The sequence below is a fragment of the Dunckerocampus dactyliophorus genome, chromosome 9, assembly GCF_027744805.1.
Source record: "Dunckerocampus dactyliophorus isolate RoL2022-P2 chromosome 9, RoL_Ddac_1.1, whole genome shotgun sequence".
In the NCBI taxonomy this organism is placed as follows: domain Eukaryota; kingdom Metazoa; phylum Chordata; class Actinopteri; order Syngnathiformes; family Syngnathidae; genus Dunckerocampus; species Dunckerocampus dactyliophorus.
The window spans coordinates 30,754,197-30,772,957 of record NC_072827.1 but is presented as its reverse complement, the minus strand read 5'-3'; the positions used below and the strand labels follow the sequence as shown (position 1 = coordinate 30,772,957).

Below are 18,761 nucleotides of genomic sequence, written 5' to 3'. Positions count from 1 at the left end.
TGTAGAATTTCTGAAACCATTATTATAGGATATGTCATACATAACCATATCACTATCATTGTCATGACCTACAGTGACACTTTACTTTCTTCAACCGTGTTTTATCATTTAACATGAGTCATATGAGTGTCCTACTTTCTATTCATCCACCTTTTCTGTCTCTTCACTGTCCAACAAAAACAAGGAAGGCTGACACTGGGAGATACACTATCAGCACCAGTTGTTGTACATGGTGCATTCACACAGATAAAACCAAATGGAGCCTTCTCGCAGCACAACTTGCTTAACTGGAGATGATAAGATGTGTCTATTTGTGCAACTTGCTTAACTGGAGATGATGACAAGTATTTGAAAAGTGTCTGAAAAGTATTTCATTTATTCATGGCTTATTCATGTAAATGTAGATAGATATACTTTATTGAACTCCAAGAGCAATTCACAATAAACCAATGCATCCATTTTCTACACCAACATGTTCCAACAAGTGGAACCACAATGCTGCTGCCCTCCATACTATTATTCTAATTATTGTAAAGTATATTTATGACATTATCAATTAAAAAAATATAATTATTGTTAGTATAAATATTATTTGAGTTCATATACCATTCAAATACCATAAAAATATATAATAAGTGTGCATTATATAAACTAGGTGAAATCAAAGTGTGGTAGAATGAGCCTCATCTCAGAGAATATAATCCTGTATTAATTGGTGCTTCTCCGCATCTCTTTTTAAAAAGAGATTAACTATGTGAACTAACAAATCAACAAATCAACAGATTTTCATGTTTGACATAACTGAGGTTAGCGCAGCAGGTTTGAAAAATATTTATATTAATTGTTATTTTTCTATTTTCTAATGTTGACACAATAAGTAAATCATAAAACGAAGACGAAGACAATTCACAAGTTGAACCTTTTCGGCGTCTACGTCTGCGCATGCGCACAATGAGCGGCGCTCGGGCTACCAAAGTGGTCACATAGCGGGTGTGAAAATGGTAGGTAACCAAAATAAACAATCCCACTCGTTGCGTTCGGAGACATGATGTCGTACATGCCTGACGCGGTCTTTTTTTTTACTCGTTCAGCTCGCGTCGCGTTTTGGTCCCGTTTACATTTACCACTGTGTGGTGCTCGCTGTTGTTTTCAAGGAAGGTCAGTTGATATTTTTGGGAGCAAGCTAGCTAGTAGCTACCAGCCACAGCGTTTGCTCTTTGGCAGTTTAGCATGTTAACTTGTTACAAAACCAGAACAAACGACACTTTTAGAAAGACACGCAGACGAGCATTATTAATGTTATTAACACATCAGCGGTGGCTAGCAGGTAGAAGTTACTAGCATTAGCCGTTGGTGTGCAGCCAATGCTAGCCTATGGTGTATTTGCTATAGTTGGCGCACTAACTTTGTGTCAGAGCACTGAACCACGTAATCATACTTACGACAGTCCGCTCTCACATTACAAATTAAAGGTTGGAAACAAACCTCAAACGTGTCATATATAGCTTGACTCCTATTATTCGACACTGCACTATTAATGGGTTTGTTTTTTACACTGCCGGGTGGCATCTCATTACATTAGTTAGTCAACAACCCCCGCCTCCCCCATTTTAAAAGTACATGTTGCCTTTGGACGGGACTAACTTCCATCCTAACTCCCAAGTGCCTTCTGAATGTCTGTGGAAGTGTTACTGTGGCCGCTCGCTTGTCTTTGCATTTACTTTGCGTTGTTATCAGCGCTGCGGGTTGTTTCGGTGCCTCTCCTTGACCGCCTGTGTGCCCTGTCACCCCCGCAGCATAAGCTGAAGTCGTCGCAGAGGGACAAGGTACGGCAGTTCATGTCCGTCACGCAGGCGGGCGAGAAAACGGCTGTATATTGCCTCACGCAGAATGACTGGAAGCTCGAAGTGGCCACCGACAACTACTTCCAAAACCCGGACCTATACTGCAAGGAGTCCATGAAGACATCAGTTGACCGCAAGAAGCTAGAGCAGCTCTACAATCGCTATAAAGGTAGTCCAGTCCTTGTTTTTCTACTGTATTTGCTCAGAAAGTGCCCTGGGGCGTTTATTTACTCAACTGCAGAGAGTACCAGGTGTTTATTTGAAGGAGGTGTCTGACAGGAGGCTTTTTATACGTATGTTTATGTAAGTGTGTTCATCTTGCACCTCGATAGCAAGATGAGACAACATTTTGCTCGCCAAAGTAGTAAGCAACTCCACAATGGTATTAGCACCAAATTTTGATAATTATTATAGGACGGTGGCCCGAGTGGTTAGCCTGCTGGCCACACAGTCAGGAGATCCGGAAGATCTAGGTTGAATCTCCACTGGACATCTCTATGTGTGTTGGCATGTTCTCCCCGTGTGCGCGTGGGTTTTCTCCAGGTACTGGCTTCCTCTCTCATTCCAGAAAGGTTAGGCTAATTGGTGACTAAATTGTCCGTACGTATGAATGTGAGTGTGAATGGTTGTTCGTCTATATAGGTTATGTGCTGGCGACCAGCCATAGAAAATGGATGGGTAACAACGAGTAAATTACCATAGCAATTATATGAATTCAAAGTATGCAAGTATTATAAAAATACAATAAAATCAAAGATTATTTGAAATGTACATCTTTTGCAGTTGTTACTATGTAGGTAGTGAACCCTCTTGACGTAAAATAACACCCTTATAGTCACCTTTACACTCCTATTACCCAATATAGTAGACATAGTAAGAGTAAATATAAATAAGACTTCTGCTCGTGTGTGTTGCTATAAATGTGTTCTCTAGGGGAGTTGAGTGAAAGTGACGTGGTGGGTTCAGAGTTGACTTTCAGCTTGCTGTGGGTTACAGCCGCAACAGTAGTCCGTGTTTTTATTAGGCATTTTTACTCAGGATTTTTTTGCCTGTTGTAAGATAATTCAAAACTGCAATTAAGCCTGTTGTCCTGGCAATGAAGGCTGGTTCTTGTGTGTCTCACCGAACATTACATTTAAAGGGATAGTTTGGCTTTTTTGTCATGAAGTTGCATGACATCCCCATCAGCAGTGTAGTACATCAATCTATGGTTAGCAGGTTTGGGTCGTGACTCAAAAAACGAGATCGTGAAGACAAGCGGCCAAAGCGAGTTTCCTCTGTAGGGTGGCTAGACTCACCCTAAAAGATAGGGTGAGGAGCTCAGTCATCCGTAGAGCCGCTGCTCCTTCACATCGAGATGAGCCAGTTGAGGTGGCTCAGGAATCTAGTCCGGATGCCTGCTGGACGCCTCCCTGGTGAGGTGTTCCAGGCATGCTCAGCCAGGAGGAGGCCCAGGGGCACACCTAGGACACGCTGGAGGGATTAGGTCTCACATTTTACCTGGGAACGCCTTGGTGTCTGGAAGTCTGGACTTCCCTACTGAGACTGCTGCCCCTGCGACATGGACCAGCATAAGCAGGAGATGAATGGATGGATGGATGAAGGAATGTTTTGACTGATAATAGGCCATATTCAACCAAGAAACAGCATGATGCATTAATTCGGAAAAACTGTGATAGTGAAGCCGCAAAATTCAAAGCTGACTCCGGGCGAGAGGCGGGGTACACCCTGGACTGGTCGCCAGCCAATGGCAGGGCACATATAACCAACCATTCACACTCACATTCATACCTATGGACAATTCAGAGTCTCCAATTAACCTAACATGCATGTTTTTGGAATGTGGGAGGAAACCGGCGTACCCGGAGAAAACCCAAGCACGCACGGGAAGAACATGCAAACTCCACACAGAGATGCCCAACAGATGTCCGACCCAAATCTTCCCAATCTCCTGACTGTGTGGCCAACATGCTAACCACTAGACTCACGTAGCATATTAATTACACGACAAAACACTTGTACGCTAAGCGGAGAAACCGAGGCAAAATTTTGATGCAATTTTTCACACATAAAATTAACCGGGACGTACACTAACCGAGGTTCCACTGTATTTGTGCACCCAGGGACTATTCAAGGCATGGCATCTATTAGTGCAGAGCCCACAATTTTACAAAAAGGTTGTCTTTTTTTCCCTGCCAGATCCCCAGGATGAAAACAAGATCGGTATCGAGGGAATCCAACAGTTTTGCGATGACCTGACGCTGGATCCAGCCAGCATCAGCGTTCTGGTGGTGGCGTGGAAGTTTCGCGCCGCCACCCAGTGCGAGTTCACCAGGAAGGAGTTTCTGGATGGCATGAGTGAGCTGGGGTGAGTGCTGACGTCGAGGGCATAAGCGGAGCATAAACACGTCGTGTGGGTGGGAAGGTCGATGTATATATGTAAAAATAGAAACCTCCCCTTTCAGTGGAGGAGCTGCTTGCGGCTCTTTGAGGCTGGAGTGTCAAGAGTTAAATTTAGCCTACTTGTTTGCTACTGACACTGTTGTAATTGACCTCATATGTTTATGTGGCATTTACTGTCGTCGTTTGTGTACTTGTAAATCTAGCCTCTCTGTCCCCCTCCTGCATCCACACAGGTGTGACAGCATCGATAAACTCAAGGCCCTTTTGCCAAGATTGGAACAGGAGCTAAAAGACAGCGGGAAGTTCAAGGACTTCTACCAGTTCACCTTTAACTTTGCCAAAAATCCTGGTCAGAAGGGTTTAGGTAAGGGGAGTGAACACACATGGCATTCATTTGGGCGTCATAGAATTTTACCGCAAGACGTAACGCTCAGGTGCATATCAAGTATTAGCCTTATAGAATTACCAGAACAACGTAATATTGTCAGAAAAAGTCCTAATATTGCAAGAAAAGTCACAATTTTACTAGACTGAAGCTGTTATTGCACAACAATAAAGACACTGCAAAACACACTGCAGGTCAAGATTTTTTTTGCTCATATGTGACCTGTATCTGATTTTTTTTTTTTCATGTCAGTACAATTTAATTTTTTTTCAAATGCGACTCTGGCCTCATTCGTATGTACAGTCATGGAAAAAATGATTAGACCACCGTTTTTTCTTCAGTTTATTGAACCATTTTAATTCCTTGTACAACTAAATGCACATTTGTTTGGACAAATCTAACGATAACAAATACAGCTCATTAGAGTTTAATTTAAGTAGCTGACATCCAGCAACTTCAATGGATTTCTTAATAATAACCATTATCACTTAAGTTCTTACATGAATAGCTATAGCATTGCACTGCCAAAAATGTAACTCTTATGAGCTATTTTTGTTTTCAGTGTTAAATTTGACCTCCACCCACCGAGACACAGGGACTATATGACTTACAGAAGGGCTCACTCCGTTCATGCCGTTGTTCTATGAACAAACGCACCAAGGTGCTAAAACCAATGCATAGCGTGTGCATGCACAACTGTCTTCCTGCCTGTTTGGAGGCAGGAGACTAGGAAAACACACACACGGCAATATATTGAGACCGATGGAGGCAAAAGGTATTCTTGTCATCTGAAAATTATTTCAAAAAAGTGTCAGTGAAGTGGGTGACGTCAATGTCCCACCACTCCTGGCTCTGACATTCAGCCACACACTCTTCCGAACAGACATTGCAGCAAGTTCTCCACTGCCCGCTTTCTTTTTAATCATTTAGTCAAGAAAATTTTGACTCCCGTTGCACAAAATCCTTGAAATAGCCACAAACGTGCATAAATTCAGGCAATGTTTACTTCCGTAGCCACTTTCGTTAACACGTCAAAGTGCGTGATGTCGTGCTTTTCTGCATGCGTGTTACTTCCCGGACGCTTTGCACTTACATTGACAAGTCACATTTTTTTTTGGTAATGTTGAACGACTACATAAAAGATTGGATTTTAAACAAAAAATCCGTATTGGGTGTCATACCCTGCAGTGTGAATGTAGCTATGTAGTTACAAGATGTAAAATTGTAATTTTACAAGAATTAAATACAAGAAAGAATAAAGTCAGAATTTGGCAACATCTGTGGCGCCAAGGTTGATGTGCTTTGCAAGATTTATGTGGACCTGACTCATTTGCTTTGTGTCTAGACTTGAGTGACACCCTGTAGAATAAAATTGAAGTTGTATCGTTGCAAGACAAAAAGTCTTAATTTTACCAGAGTAAATTTGTATCATTGCAGGGAAAAATTCAAATTTTATGAGAATAAAGTTGTACCGATCACCTGACTTTTCACGGCAATCGGCCGATACTGATCAGTGGCCGATGGATCGGAGCACCACGACTATAAAGCCTTGAGTAGTTATGTACGTTATACATGTACTGTATATCAGGGGTGCATGCGCTTTTTCAGAATGCAAGTTACAAGTCGACATGGTGAATCTCTTACTATAAAACATACAACATGTATATACTGTAAAATGTAACCAGTAAACTTTGAAACCACTATACTAAATACTAATGATTAGTATTTCACATTCACTGTTTCAAAGTTTACAGGTAATCAAAGTAGTTGATCATTCACAGTTCAATTCAGTTTGGCAATATAGATAATTACACATCATTCCTCAATCAGTACCCGTAACAGGTCAATGACGTCTGTTCACCATTGCCACGAGTGAGCAAGAGCGAATCAGGAGGGGAGCTTAATGTCAGTTGACTGATGTAATATGACATCAACAAAGTGATGTTTATGCGATCGACCCAAACTACCTTCGCGATTGACGGAATGGGCACCCGTGGTCTAAACCTTACCCGAAAGAAAGACCTTATGTCTGAATTGTGTTGTTTTGCTTGTAGACTTGGAGATGGCCGTAGCTTACTGGAACCTGGTTCTGTTGGGAAGATTTAAGTTCCTCGATCTTTGGAATAGATTTCTTTTGGTGAGTCCAAACGACAATGCAAACGACAAGCAGAGTAATACACATATTGTTTGTAACGCCTCTCTTGACTTTGTCAAACAATACTGAGGCTTCATGATGCTACAGCGTCACGGCACCCGCGTAAGCGATGTTCCACAATGATTAGTTGCAGCTCCAACTTGTAGCTCAGCTGCCATTGTTCACTACTACTACTACTAAACAGGAAGCTAAAAAGCCAGTCATCATGATTTGAGCTTGCACTCTCAGGAAAACACTGCCTCTAGCATTTAGGCAGAGCAATGACAGGATCAAGACGCTGTCAGAAGGGCGGGTGTAGTAACTATGCTGTAGCATAATGAAGCCTTTAATGCAGGGGTAGGGAACGTACGGCTCGGGAGCCAGATGTGGCTCTTTTGATGACTGCATCTGGCTCTCAGACATTTCTTAACACCATAAAATGTGTTTATTTTAATTTGTTTTCCTGACATTTTAAAGTAAAACTTTACAGAAATCACAGTGTTAAGAGGAACATAAAAAATATGCATTCTAATGCATTTTAATCCATCCATTTTATTTTCTAGCGCAATGCCAGCTGGCCTTCCCATGGCCACCACCACCAAAACTTGATTATTATTGGGGTCGTCCCTCCTTTAATCAAATAGTCAGCTAGCTAATTGTGCAGAGACAATCCTTTTGACAAAAAAGGAAAATAAAGAAAGATACGGAGTAGGGCGCAAAACCATGCAGCGCCAGAAGTGGCATTAATGGTAAAAAGTAATTTATTAATAATTATTGGTTAACTTCAATATAACAACATTATTACAAAGAATACATTCAGAGACTTATTATATTCTAAAATTGTTAGTCTTCCTTAAATATACACACATTTGGTTGTATTCGGTGTTAAAAGATATGGTATGGCTCTCACAGAAAGACATTTTAAAATATGTGGCTTTCATGGCTCATTGCCAAAAAGGTTCCCAACCCCTGCTTTAATGTCTTCTATAAAGGCAGAAAAGAATCATCCAGCTCTAGTTTTATGTCCACTGAAGTTGCCAGAAATTAGATTTATATTTAAAGTGCTAAACGGCAGCGTAACACAGTTTAGGGGTGTCTTACACAAGCTCACACTTGTGATTGCTACTTTCAGGAACACCATAAACGCTCCATCCCAAAAGACACATGGAACCTGTTGTTGGACTTTGGTAACATGATAGCAGACGACATGTCAAACTACGACGAGGAAGGTAAGACTGGTGAACTTAAAATAAATAACATTTTCTTCTAAAAGGTTGTTAAAATAAAAGTAAGGATCTGTAGTGAGTGGAAAAGGTTTATTTGTATGTACAGTCAAACTTGTCTATAGCGGCCACTAGAAGGAGTCTGCAAAAGTGGCTGCTATAGACAGGTGGCCTCTATAGACAGGTTGGTGTCCAGTTTGAATGTTGACCAGCAGAGAGAAAAAAAGAAAAAAAAAAGGGGGGGGGGGGAGAATTAATAATAATGTTGATCAGTAGAGGGCACTGCGGACTGCAGATAAAAGTTGTACAGCACTACTAGGCTTGTTATTATCATGGTTCATGGTTTTAATCCTGAACATGCATGAGTCAAACAGTAGCACATCACATAGTACAATTCACAATTTTGCATGTCCAAAAAGGAGTAGGAAGAAGCAAAACGTTAATTAAACCTTCCCCTCATCAGTTTCACATCAGTTGCAATACATTTATTCACCTCTTGTTCTTCCAAGTGTACTTTGTAGGTCTACATGACAATGTAGTGCAATCATAGCCAAGGTTTTTACTTACTAAAAGGAAGCTAGAGGCTTAATAATAACTGATAGAATATATCCACCACCCACAGAACAAAGCTGTGCTAGTAATGTCTTACGCTTGTTTTTTATATTTTACTTTTTATACGGCAGTGTCATTAGAGCTTTAGTTCATCAGGAAGTGACGGGAAGTGACGGTGGGCGTCCCGAGCAGGAGAGCTAGGCTCAGTGCTAGCTGTGAGTTTGGAGAGAGTTGGGAAGTGTGTTTATGTTGGCGTGGATGTAAAGTCCTGCAGTGTTCTCCGCTGTTAATAAAGCCATTAAAGTGCATCGGCGACGCAAGTCTCTCCCTCCCCACAACAAGCGGCATTACAGTATTGACACACATTGTGCACATTGTCTCACACCAGGAAATAAACGCTGTCACTTATTACAGGCATTAGCTGGACAGCTATGTAGTGGGGCTTGTTTAACCTTTGCCTTGTGGGCAAGCAGGAAGGAGAGACGATGCTGAGAGATGTGTGTGTGTTCTGAGCTGCTGTCTGGTGGCCGCGTTCAATAAATAAAGTTGGCAGAAGCAACAGGAGAAGTTTCCTTCTTTGCTTCGGAGCTGAATAACACTGACAAGTTAACAGACTAGTAGCGAACGGAAAAGAAGACGGCTTTGTTTGTGTCGAATACAGAAGATGAGGACTTTGATGGATTTGTGGATGAGGTTGATCAAAAATAACTTGAGTACATTCTAAAGTACTTCAATTAAGTACAACCCAACTCAGTTTTGCTCCCGTTGCCGCATGCATGCTAGCGTATGTTTTTTTTTTATTGTAGCGTCGCTGGGAGCACGTCCTGTTCCCAGCCTACTTTGCGGTAATGTTTTGGTGCAAATGCTCTTAAAGTTACATGTTTGACCAGGAAATAGCAAGCTCAAAAGAAGACGGCTTTTTTATGTGGAACAACTGACAGTTTGTGTGGATCTTGTGAATGATTGTGACTGAGCTAGGACTCAGTAATTAAAGTCTACACACGACGGCTTCATTGATTGAAAAACAAAACTTTTTCGTGCATGAAGCTTCTACTTGAGTTGGTAATTTGGCCACTATATGCGGTCAGATATTGACCAAGGGAGACAAAATGGGTGGCCGCTGGCCGCGTTTGACAGGTGACTGCTATACACAGGGTCTATAACATGTAAATTTGCTGCGCGGGATTTTTCAGCGGCTGCTATAGGCAGGTGGCCGTTCTATAAAGGTGGCTGCTACGACAGGTTTGACTGTATTTTAATAAAGAACTTTTACATTGGATAAAAAATATCATGTACACATTTGGGTTACTTGAAATACCTTCGTTTATTTTAAAATGGAATTAGAGGGAAATATCTTGTCAGAATCCTAACCACTTTGAGATTTTTAAATTGCTGTAATACATTTTAATATTGGAAGTCGTCCCTCGCCACTTTGCACTTTGAAAAAGATGTATATTTAAGCAAAATTACGTTTTTGTTTTGCCTAAATGAAATATTTTTAAGCATCAAAATGGCTATGGCTAAATGAACTAAAACACAAATATAAGGCATTCTGAAGATTCATTCAAAAATGGTGAGATGATATGTAGTATTCTACACTGGTCACTAGGTGTCAGTACACAAGCACCAGACTTGATCACCGGAACAAAAGGCTTTTTTGGCAGGTTTAAACTGTCTCACAACAGGCACAATAATCACTAACAAGCCATAACCCACGCCAAGCTAAAACTGAACTCTGAACCCCCGACATCACTGTCCGTACCAAGTAATACAAGTATTAAGATGACTTTAGGGGTGTTATTTCATGTTTAGAGGGCTCTAATAATGTGTAAAAAACTTATGTAGAACGTTGTAAATATATTTTCTATGCTCCAACTATGAAAATATTCCAATTACAAATAAGGAATCCTACTTTGCAGAAATTCACTTAGCATGGTCTGGTCTGGAACCAACTAACAGCGATAAACAAAGGATTACTGTACTGGAAAAAACATCATTTTAAGTACAACCTCTCGATTTAAAAATAAAATAATATGATGCAGTGCAGTTGAAAATAAGACCTTGAAAAGATATTGTTGGTTGTGTTCCAACTCTAAAGGAACCACAAAGCATTCTTCACAATGAGTCACCAATGCATGGATGCTTTGTTTGGGCACTCCATTCTGCGGGCTGGTTTGTTAGCTGCACCGTACCGTAACAGTAGACATGTTTTTAGCAATCATTTTTGTCAGAAATCAAATCAGTTCCACTGTATGCACTTTTTCATTTCTGTGGAGAAATTCAATTTCTTTGTTTTGATTATTATTATAGTCATTTACATCTTTGTGATACAAACTTTCATTCATGTAGGAAAATGAATTTATTCTACCAATGTTCCTCATCACAGGAAAATTAGATGTGTGTTTATTTACACTCTTCCTTGTAGAAAAATGATTAATTTTTTTTTCAAAATTAATTTGTGATACAATTTTATGTTATTATTTAATGTGTGAGTTGAGCATCTGGAACTGTCCTACTGTATAATCCTATATGAATTTCTACAAAATTCATATAGAATTAATACAGTATGTTCTAATATATCTAATATATTTTGTTGTATTGTGCTTTTCTCCCCTTAGGAGCGTGGCCAGTCCTCATAGACGACTTTGTGGAATTTGCTCGACCGATTGTAACAGGAACAAAACGTAAAACTCTCTAAGGAAAAAAAAGACTTGTTTCTTTTACAGTGACTTAATAGTTTTTTGGGGGTTTGTTTTTAAGACTTGTACAAGAGGAGAAAAAGGTAAAAAAAAAAAAAAAAAGAAAAAAAGAAAAGAAACCATATACTGGACATGAGAAAGGACAACGGAAGCACTTGAAACTGTCAACTGTGAGACGCAGCCTCCTTTTTTTACCTTATTGCCACATCGCCGGAATCCACTCTGGTTCCCCCTGTTGGACTCTCGGTATCCTGCACCCGCCCTCTGCTTCGGGACAGATGCTGACTCAGCACGGGGAGAAGATGGTCCCTGGCTGCTTGTGCTTGGAACACCAGCACAAAAAAAACACCACAAAACAGACTTTACCGTACATACTGTATCTACTGGGACAGTTTACAAAGAGCTATATGAAGAATAATATAAATATATTGAGTTTATAAATGCTTTTATGTACAGTCATGGATTTTGAGATATATATATATATATATATATATATATGTGTGTGTATATATATATGTATATAGTATATATATATATACAGACTGCTCAAAAAAAGGGGGAACACTCGATTGACACTCAGTCAAAAGTGCTGCGCCATGATTCAAACTGTCCACTTAGGAAGCAACACTGATTGAGAATCAATTTCACAATCTGTTGAGCAAATGGAATAGACAACAGGTGGTGTGTTTTTCCACTTCAATTTTGAGCGTGACTCCAAACCCAGACCTCCATGGGTTAATAAATTTAATTTCCTTTGATAATTTTTGTGTGATTTTGTTGCCAGCACATTCAACTATGTAAAGACAAAAGTAATGAGAATATTTCATTCATTAAAATCTAGGATGTGTCATTTAGTGTTCCCTTTATTTTTTTGAGCAGTGTATATATATCATATATATATATATATCTCATGATTAGGTGGATTATGTGTCACCATATGTATAAGTGTTGTCACCGAATGCTGGAGCAAGTAAAGCCATGTTTTCTTCGGTGGTACTTGTCAAAATAATGCTGGCTTCAACTTTGCTTTATTATCATTTCCTTACCGTAAGGAAAGAGTTTTGTCGGGGATGGTGATATTAACAGATTTATCATTAATAAGGTCGAGTGTGTGGAATTAACTGTTAAAATGGAGTGCACTACAAGGCTGCAACCCGCAGAGGCGCTGTTGATTCTACTTTTCCATCTAAAGATGAACAATGTGACTTGAGCTACGTACCGACACAACTCCCTGCAGCAGCATTCTGCTCAACGCAACATGAGAATGGAAACACGTTCTGAACATGCAGAGAGATTGTCCTGCCAAATCTACTCGGAAGATGTCACTTTTCAAGCAGTCAGTTTACTAGAAGCATTAACTAGAAGGGAATGAGATGACAAGCCTACAAATACCATACACTCTTCAATAGTTGGTTCTGTCCATCTGTCCAATGCGGCTGCAGGCAGTGAAAGAGCATTTCTTGTTCATCTATATAAGTACAGTAATGTTTTTATCAATAAAGCATGAGGATTTTTTTCTATACTATATGTCACAAGGGTTTTTGTCGTCAACCAAGGTTTTGTTTACAGTGGTGTGAAAGTTTGGCCCCTTCCTGATGTCTTTGTCACACTTAAATGTTTCAGATCATCAAACACGTAAATATTAGTCAATGACAACACAACTGAACACAAAACGCAGTTTTTCAATGAAACTTTTTATTAAGGGAGAAAAAAAAATCGAACGCTACATGTCCCTGTGTGAAAAGTGATTGCCCCCTAAACCTAATAAGTGGTTGGGCCCCCCTTAGCAGCAACAACTGCAATCAAGTGTTTGTGATAACTTGCAATGAGTCTCTTTGTTAGCCTACTCATCTTTGCAGAATTGTTGTCATTCAGCCACATTGGAGGCTTTTCCAGCATGAAGCGCCTTTTTAAGGTCATGCCACAGCATCTCAATAGGATTCAGGTCAGGACTTGGACTAGGCCACTCCAAAGTCTTCATTTTGTTTTTCTTCAGCCAATCAGAGGTGGACTTGCTCGTGTGTTTTGGATCATTGTCCTGCTGCAGAACCCAACTTCGTTTCAGCTTGAGGTCACCAACAGATGGCCGGATATTCTCCTTCAGGATTTTTTGGTAGACCTTTATTAATACAAAGTTTCATTTAAAACCTGCATTTTGTGTTCAGTTGTGTTGTTATTGACTAATATTTAAATTTGTTTGATGATCTGAAACATTAAAGTGTGACAAACATGCAAAAACATAAGAAATCAGGACGCGAGCAAACACTTTTTCACACCACTGTATATTGTTCATTTGTACCCCAGTTGAGATTAGTGCTAGTCTTAAATATCCACCAAATCATTTCTCAGCTGGTTTCCATGCAAATTGCTGTCATTTGAATGTCCCAGGCTCTCTCACTGCAGTCCCTCCCCTTCTAGTAGATGCTGTAAGGTGAGACATTCGACGCTGAGGTGCCTTTATTGTCATTTACCTTGACAGGAGCGAGTATGAAATAGCCTCTCTTGTGCAGTGCAGGTTGTTTGATGCATAGGTGGACTTCTGGCATACAATGGAGGAAGACACAAAGGGCAAAAGTGACAGGTAAGAGTCATGCTGGGATGTATTTTTCACTTTTGAACGCTGTCTTTAACAGCAAAACATGACCTCTAACACTGCAGCAGGGGTGTTCAAATTCATGATAAAGTGACTATGCAAGAAAACATGACAGACTTTGGACGTCCATGATTCCCAGGTTTTTGACTTCCTAGCTGGTTATTTTTCACCATAAAAGTAACTTAAAACTTACCAGTCGTCCAGTCAGGGCATTTGATCTCCCAGGCAGAGAAACACAAGCCAAGAGGAGGTAGTGCCTGTCATCGGGAGAAAAGAAAGAAGAGTGGACATGGAGGAAAACTGACCCACCTGTCGCTTTTTCTTTAAAATGTGTAATAATGAATGGATTTGGCCTCAGCAGGACGGACCCTTACGGCTTCGAGAGATGTCACGATTGGGACTCCTACAGCAAAGTGATGGACAAGTATGAATGTGTCCTGAACAGACGGTCCATGAGGTGGTCCAAGCTCCTTCAACAGAAGCCACATGTCAAGAAGGATTTGACAGGTACTGAACAGGGTAGCTTGCGATATGATGTGCTGATGATATCATGATACAGTGCTTACTCGTCAAAACATCTGCGACACCTCATGCTGTCTGTGTAACTGAGCTAAAACGCACAATGCCGAATCGCAGAGTAACTTCTACGGGGTTTTCATATCACAATACAGAATATGCATTACAACATATTATATCACGATACATAATAATTATCAACGAAACATCGTGATATCAATAGTATGTATTTGAAATAATGCTCACGCAGTGGGAGCCAGATAATTTAGCTAAAATATTGTTGAAAAAACAATTCTGAAATTGTATTCGGTAATTAAACAAACAAGTAACCTCAAAACATGAAAACAATATATACTGTATACTTTCCAAGCACAAAAAAGAAATGGGGAGCGTAAATATGGAATAAAATAAAATAAAAATGGCGGACAGAGACCCTCCTCTTACCGTGTTGCCTTAAGTAGCTAGCATAGCAAGTTAGCAAAAGTGCTGTTTCATTTAGTGCACACAATCACAAACCCTCCCTCCTTGCTAAAGAGAAGAATATAGCGCATATAAAATTATATTCATACCACGATCTACCCTATTTTTTTTTTAGACATTTCCACAAAAAACACAAAAGAATAGGTAACACTGTCTGTCTTACCTCCCTTCCTGAAAAACCGCGCGTGCACCAAACAGGAAATGATGCGTCATAAGAAAAGAAGCGACCAAATAAAATCCTTTTTTTTTCAAAATAAGGGCAACTGACCATCAAGATTTAAAGGAAAAATGTTGAAGAAATATAACGACAATAATCAGTACCGAACTGTGTACCACCCCTTGTTAAAATGGTCATTTTGGTCTTTATTTTTAGTGAAAAGGTTTGTGCGTAAAGGCGTGCCCAACGAGCTCCGTGCCAAAGTGTGGATGTCAACCAGTGGCGCCCAGGAGCGACTGGAGAGCAAGCCTGGCTACTACCGCTCTCTTCTGGACATGCAGCACGACGCCAGGCTGAAGGAGACCATCCACTTAGGTGAAAGCACCACCTTCCACCCAGTCTGTTTTGCGTGACATGATCGAAAATGATTCTTTTCTTCCAAGACATCCACAGGACCTTTCCTGACAATGTCTTCTTCCAAAGTCAAGCAGAGTCGGGCCTGCAGAGGGCGCTGTATAATGTGCTGCTGGCATATGGACACCATAATAAGGATGTGGGTTATTGTCAGGTAAAGACCCCAACTAACAGCATCTGTTTTTGCCTTAACATGTGCAATTTAGCACAGCGGAGCCTCCAAAATGTACGCAAACTCATTTTACCAAGCAAGTGCCTTAGCATACAAGTACTTGAGGATATGCTAACAACCTGCATATCAGGTTCGTGTTACAGGTAACCAGGTGCATTTTTACTATGACCTTTTTCTCTCTACATTCTACCTTTGCTTGTTTTTCCATTGCTGCTGTTATTTTTTATTTTTATTTTACAAATATATCAGCTTTCGGTTCATAATTTTCTTATAACGTTTTCACAACCAAATGTTCCAAAAATTGTAACTTTATTCTTTGTTTTGTTTCCTCAAAACATTTTTTTAAAGTTTTTTTTATATTAACGTTATACTTGAAAATCAAGATTCTGATTGGAAAAAATGTTTTTTAAAACAACTTTATTTGCAAAAATGTAAACTTTTTTGCAAATAAAGTTGTTTAAAAAATGATTAAATTACAAGGTTTTTTTCTTGTAATTGCTCCTCTTTCCATTTTTGCTATTGTATATTTTTCTTAATTTTTAAAATGTGCCGAGGGCAAATATAACAACAGTCACGGGCCACAGAAGGCCCCCGGGCCGCACTTTTGACACCTCTGACTTAAATGACACTTAACAGCAAAACAACCACAAAGCTGGAGATGTGTTCTTTACACATCGTAATGCGTCACTTCATCACTCGTCTCCCGTTTTTTCCTCCAGGGTATGAACTTTATTGCAGGCTACATCATCATAATCACCAAAGACGAAGAAAAAGCTTTCTGGCTCATGGATTCATTGCTGGGAAGAATACTACCAGGTAGACCTTTAGTGTAGCACAGATAAAACTATTTAATACAACTATGGGTTGTCACAAACACATTTTAATGTAAAAAAAAAAAAAAGTGAACCAAAACTGAGCAAAATGCACCTCAATATAGGACAATAAGTGGGCCTAGATGAGAGCCTTGTGGCACACCACTTGAAACATATCAAGGGATGGACATCTGACTAAATATATGACTAAAATACATGATTGACAAGAGGAAACATTAAAAAACTTGGTCAATTATCATGAATGCTGCAATTGACACCTCTATTCAATGAATCGATGACTCGCATGTAGTTGCCATCTATGAGGCACGTGGACACCAAAAGCAAATAACCACCGGGGTCTTGATTAACTGTGGGGGTCGTGGGCACCTTGTTCATTCATGTAGCTACGGTTCATTTTTTTCAGGGTGTCTGAAAACCAGTCACCTGGTGTGACCGCCATTTGCCTCAAATACCCAAACATCGAGCATCCCAAACAAGCTGAAGGGGTGACTTGTCCTCTGGCCAGGGACTATAGGTGCACCTAGAGAGACCGTGACAAGATCCTTAGGGCCACAGGTGTGCCATTCATCCACCAGCATCACCGATTGTTGCAGCATGGTAATGCACGGCCCCATGTTGCAAGGATGTTGCAAGAATTCCTGGAAGCTGAAAAAACATCCCAGTTCTTGCATGACCAGCACACGCGCCCAACATGTCACCCACTGAGCATGTTTGGGATGCTCTAGATTGGCATACACGGTATTTGGTGGTCAACCCCATACAGTTAAACTGCCCATTTTGGAGTAGTCTTTTATTGGTTTGGTTTGGTTTGGTTTAGTTTATTTGAACATGAAGGTTACAATGGAATACATCTCATGAATCATTTTTTCACAGTTCCACATGTCCAAAAGGAGTAGGAAGAAGCAAAGCTTATTTAATCCTACCCCCCATCCAAATCTACATCTTGTACAGTACATGTTGTTCACTTCCTGCATTCCATGTCATGTTTTCTGTGATAGTCAGGATAATACATAATAGATAACGGTAAGACAGCCCCCCCCCCAAAAAAAAAATTATATATATATATATATATATATATATATATATATTAATAATAATAATAACAATACTAAATAAATAAAGAACAAAGTTTTTTTATAAACAAAAAAAATAAATAACAAACCTGACAGAACAATCAGGACTCTTCTGCCTTGTATTTAGCAAACATCAACTGCTTGTATTGTTTTTTGAATTTGCTCATCTCTGTACATTGTTTTAGTTCTTTACTCAATCCGTTCCATAATTTAATTCCACACACGGAAATGCTGTGGGTTTTCAGCGTTGTTCTCGCATATAAATGTTTTAGGTTTCATTTTCCTCTAAGATCATATTTCTCCTCTCTGATAGAGAAATACTTTTAGGTTTTTGGGTAACGAGTTTTAACTTTATACATGATTCTAGCGGTTTGAAAAAATACTAAATCTGCAAATTTTAATATCTGTGATTTTAAAAATAAAGAGTTTGTATGTTCTCTATACTTGGCATTGTGAATTATTGTAATGCACACCTGTGGAATAATCATGCTGTCAAATCAGCACACGTTGCTGACGTTGTTCGTTGCGCCCAAGTGCCCCAGCTATCCTCTGACCTTTCGTTCGTATGGAAATGGAACATTTACCAGAATTTACAAACATGTCGTGTCATGGCAGACTACTACAGTCCGGCCATGCTGGGCCTGAGGACGGATCAGGAGGTTCTTGGGGAACTGGTAAAGGCCAAAGCTCCAGCAGTGGCCCAGCTCATGGCCCAGTATCCCGGCATATGGAGTGTGGTGGCGTCACGCTGGTTCATCTGTCTTTATGTCGACGTTCTCCCCATTGAGGTGAGGCTAAAGATTCCATTGGCTTTGAGGTAGCTCATGCGTCTTCTTTCAGACCGTCCTGCGGATTTGGGACTGTCTCTTCTATGAAGGCTCCAAAGTGATTTTCCGGGTGGCACTGACTCTTATCAGACACAACCAGCCGGAAATCCTGCGAGCTCGCTCTTTGCAGGATGTGTGCCAGTGCTTCAAACGGATCACCTGTGGAGTTTTCACGCTGGACTGCCACACTTTTATGCAGGTACCTTCATTGTTCCAACACAGGATGAAGCGTTAAGCAGCAACCACATGTCCTTTCCTTTGTTTTTGCAGAAAATCTTTGCAGAACCAGGTAGTCTGCCCATGGCAACGATTGATAACCTGAGGGGCAAATGTCGCGATGGGATACAGGACAAATCAAGACGTCTTGCGTAATTTGCTAGGTAATCGCTTCCCATTACTACCGTATCTGCATGGTCTCTATGCTTGGCATTTATAGCCTAAAGACACACCACCCAT

The 18,761-nt window shown here is 40.2% G+C and overlaps 3 protein-coding genes across 4 annotated transcripts in view; 2 read left to right on the top strand and 1 right to left on the bottom strand.

Moving 5' to 3' along the window:
- Nucleotides 1-15,012, bottom strand: part of LOC129187461 (transcription factor Dp-1-like) — a 29,224-nt gene extending 14,212 nt beyond the window's left edge. The window contains exons 1-5 of one of the 2 annotated variants that reach the window (XM_054786802.1): nt 14,993-15,012; nt 14,208-14,303; nt 14,027-14,090; nt 13,712-13,779; nt 11,436-11,562 (exon numbers count right to left, since the gene is read on the bottom strand). The gene's annotated coding sequence lies outside the window, so the exon portion shown is untranslated. Of the gene's footprint in view, nt 1-11,435; nt 11,563-13,711; nt 13,780-14,026; nt 14,091-14,201; nt 14,304-14,992 lie in introns of those variants that run through there. The other variant, XM_054786803.1, reaches the window with a different exon arrangement.
- Nucleotides 909-13,204, top strand: LOC129187462 (DCN1-like protein 1). The gene is made up of 7 exons (XM_054786807.1): nt 909-1,001; nt 1,797-2,013; nt 4,044-4,212; nt 4,481-4,611; nt 6,687-6,769; nt 7,899-7,995; nt 11,160-13,204. The coding sequence occupies exons 1-7, from the start codon at nt 999-1,001 to the stop codon at nt 11,237-11,239; spliced, it is 780 nt and encodes a 259-aa protein (XP_054642782.1). The 5' UTR covers nt 909-998; the 3' UTR covers nt 11,240-13,204.
- Nucleotides 14,168-18,677, top strand: LOC129187526 (growth hormone-regulated TBC protein 1-A-like). The gene is made up of 7 exons (XM_054786957.1): nt 14,168-14,340; nt 15,203-15,361; nt 15,430-15,554; nt 16,292-16,388; nt 18,094-18,266; nt 18,319-18,504; nt 18,576-18,677. The coding sequence occupies exons 1-7, from the start codon at nt 14,172-14,174 to the stop codon at nt 18,675-18,677; spliced, it is 1,011 nt and encodes a 336-aa protein (XP_054642932.1). The 5' UTR covers nt 14,168-14,171.
- The last annotated feature ends 84 nt before the right edge of the window (nt 18,678-18,761 follow it).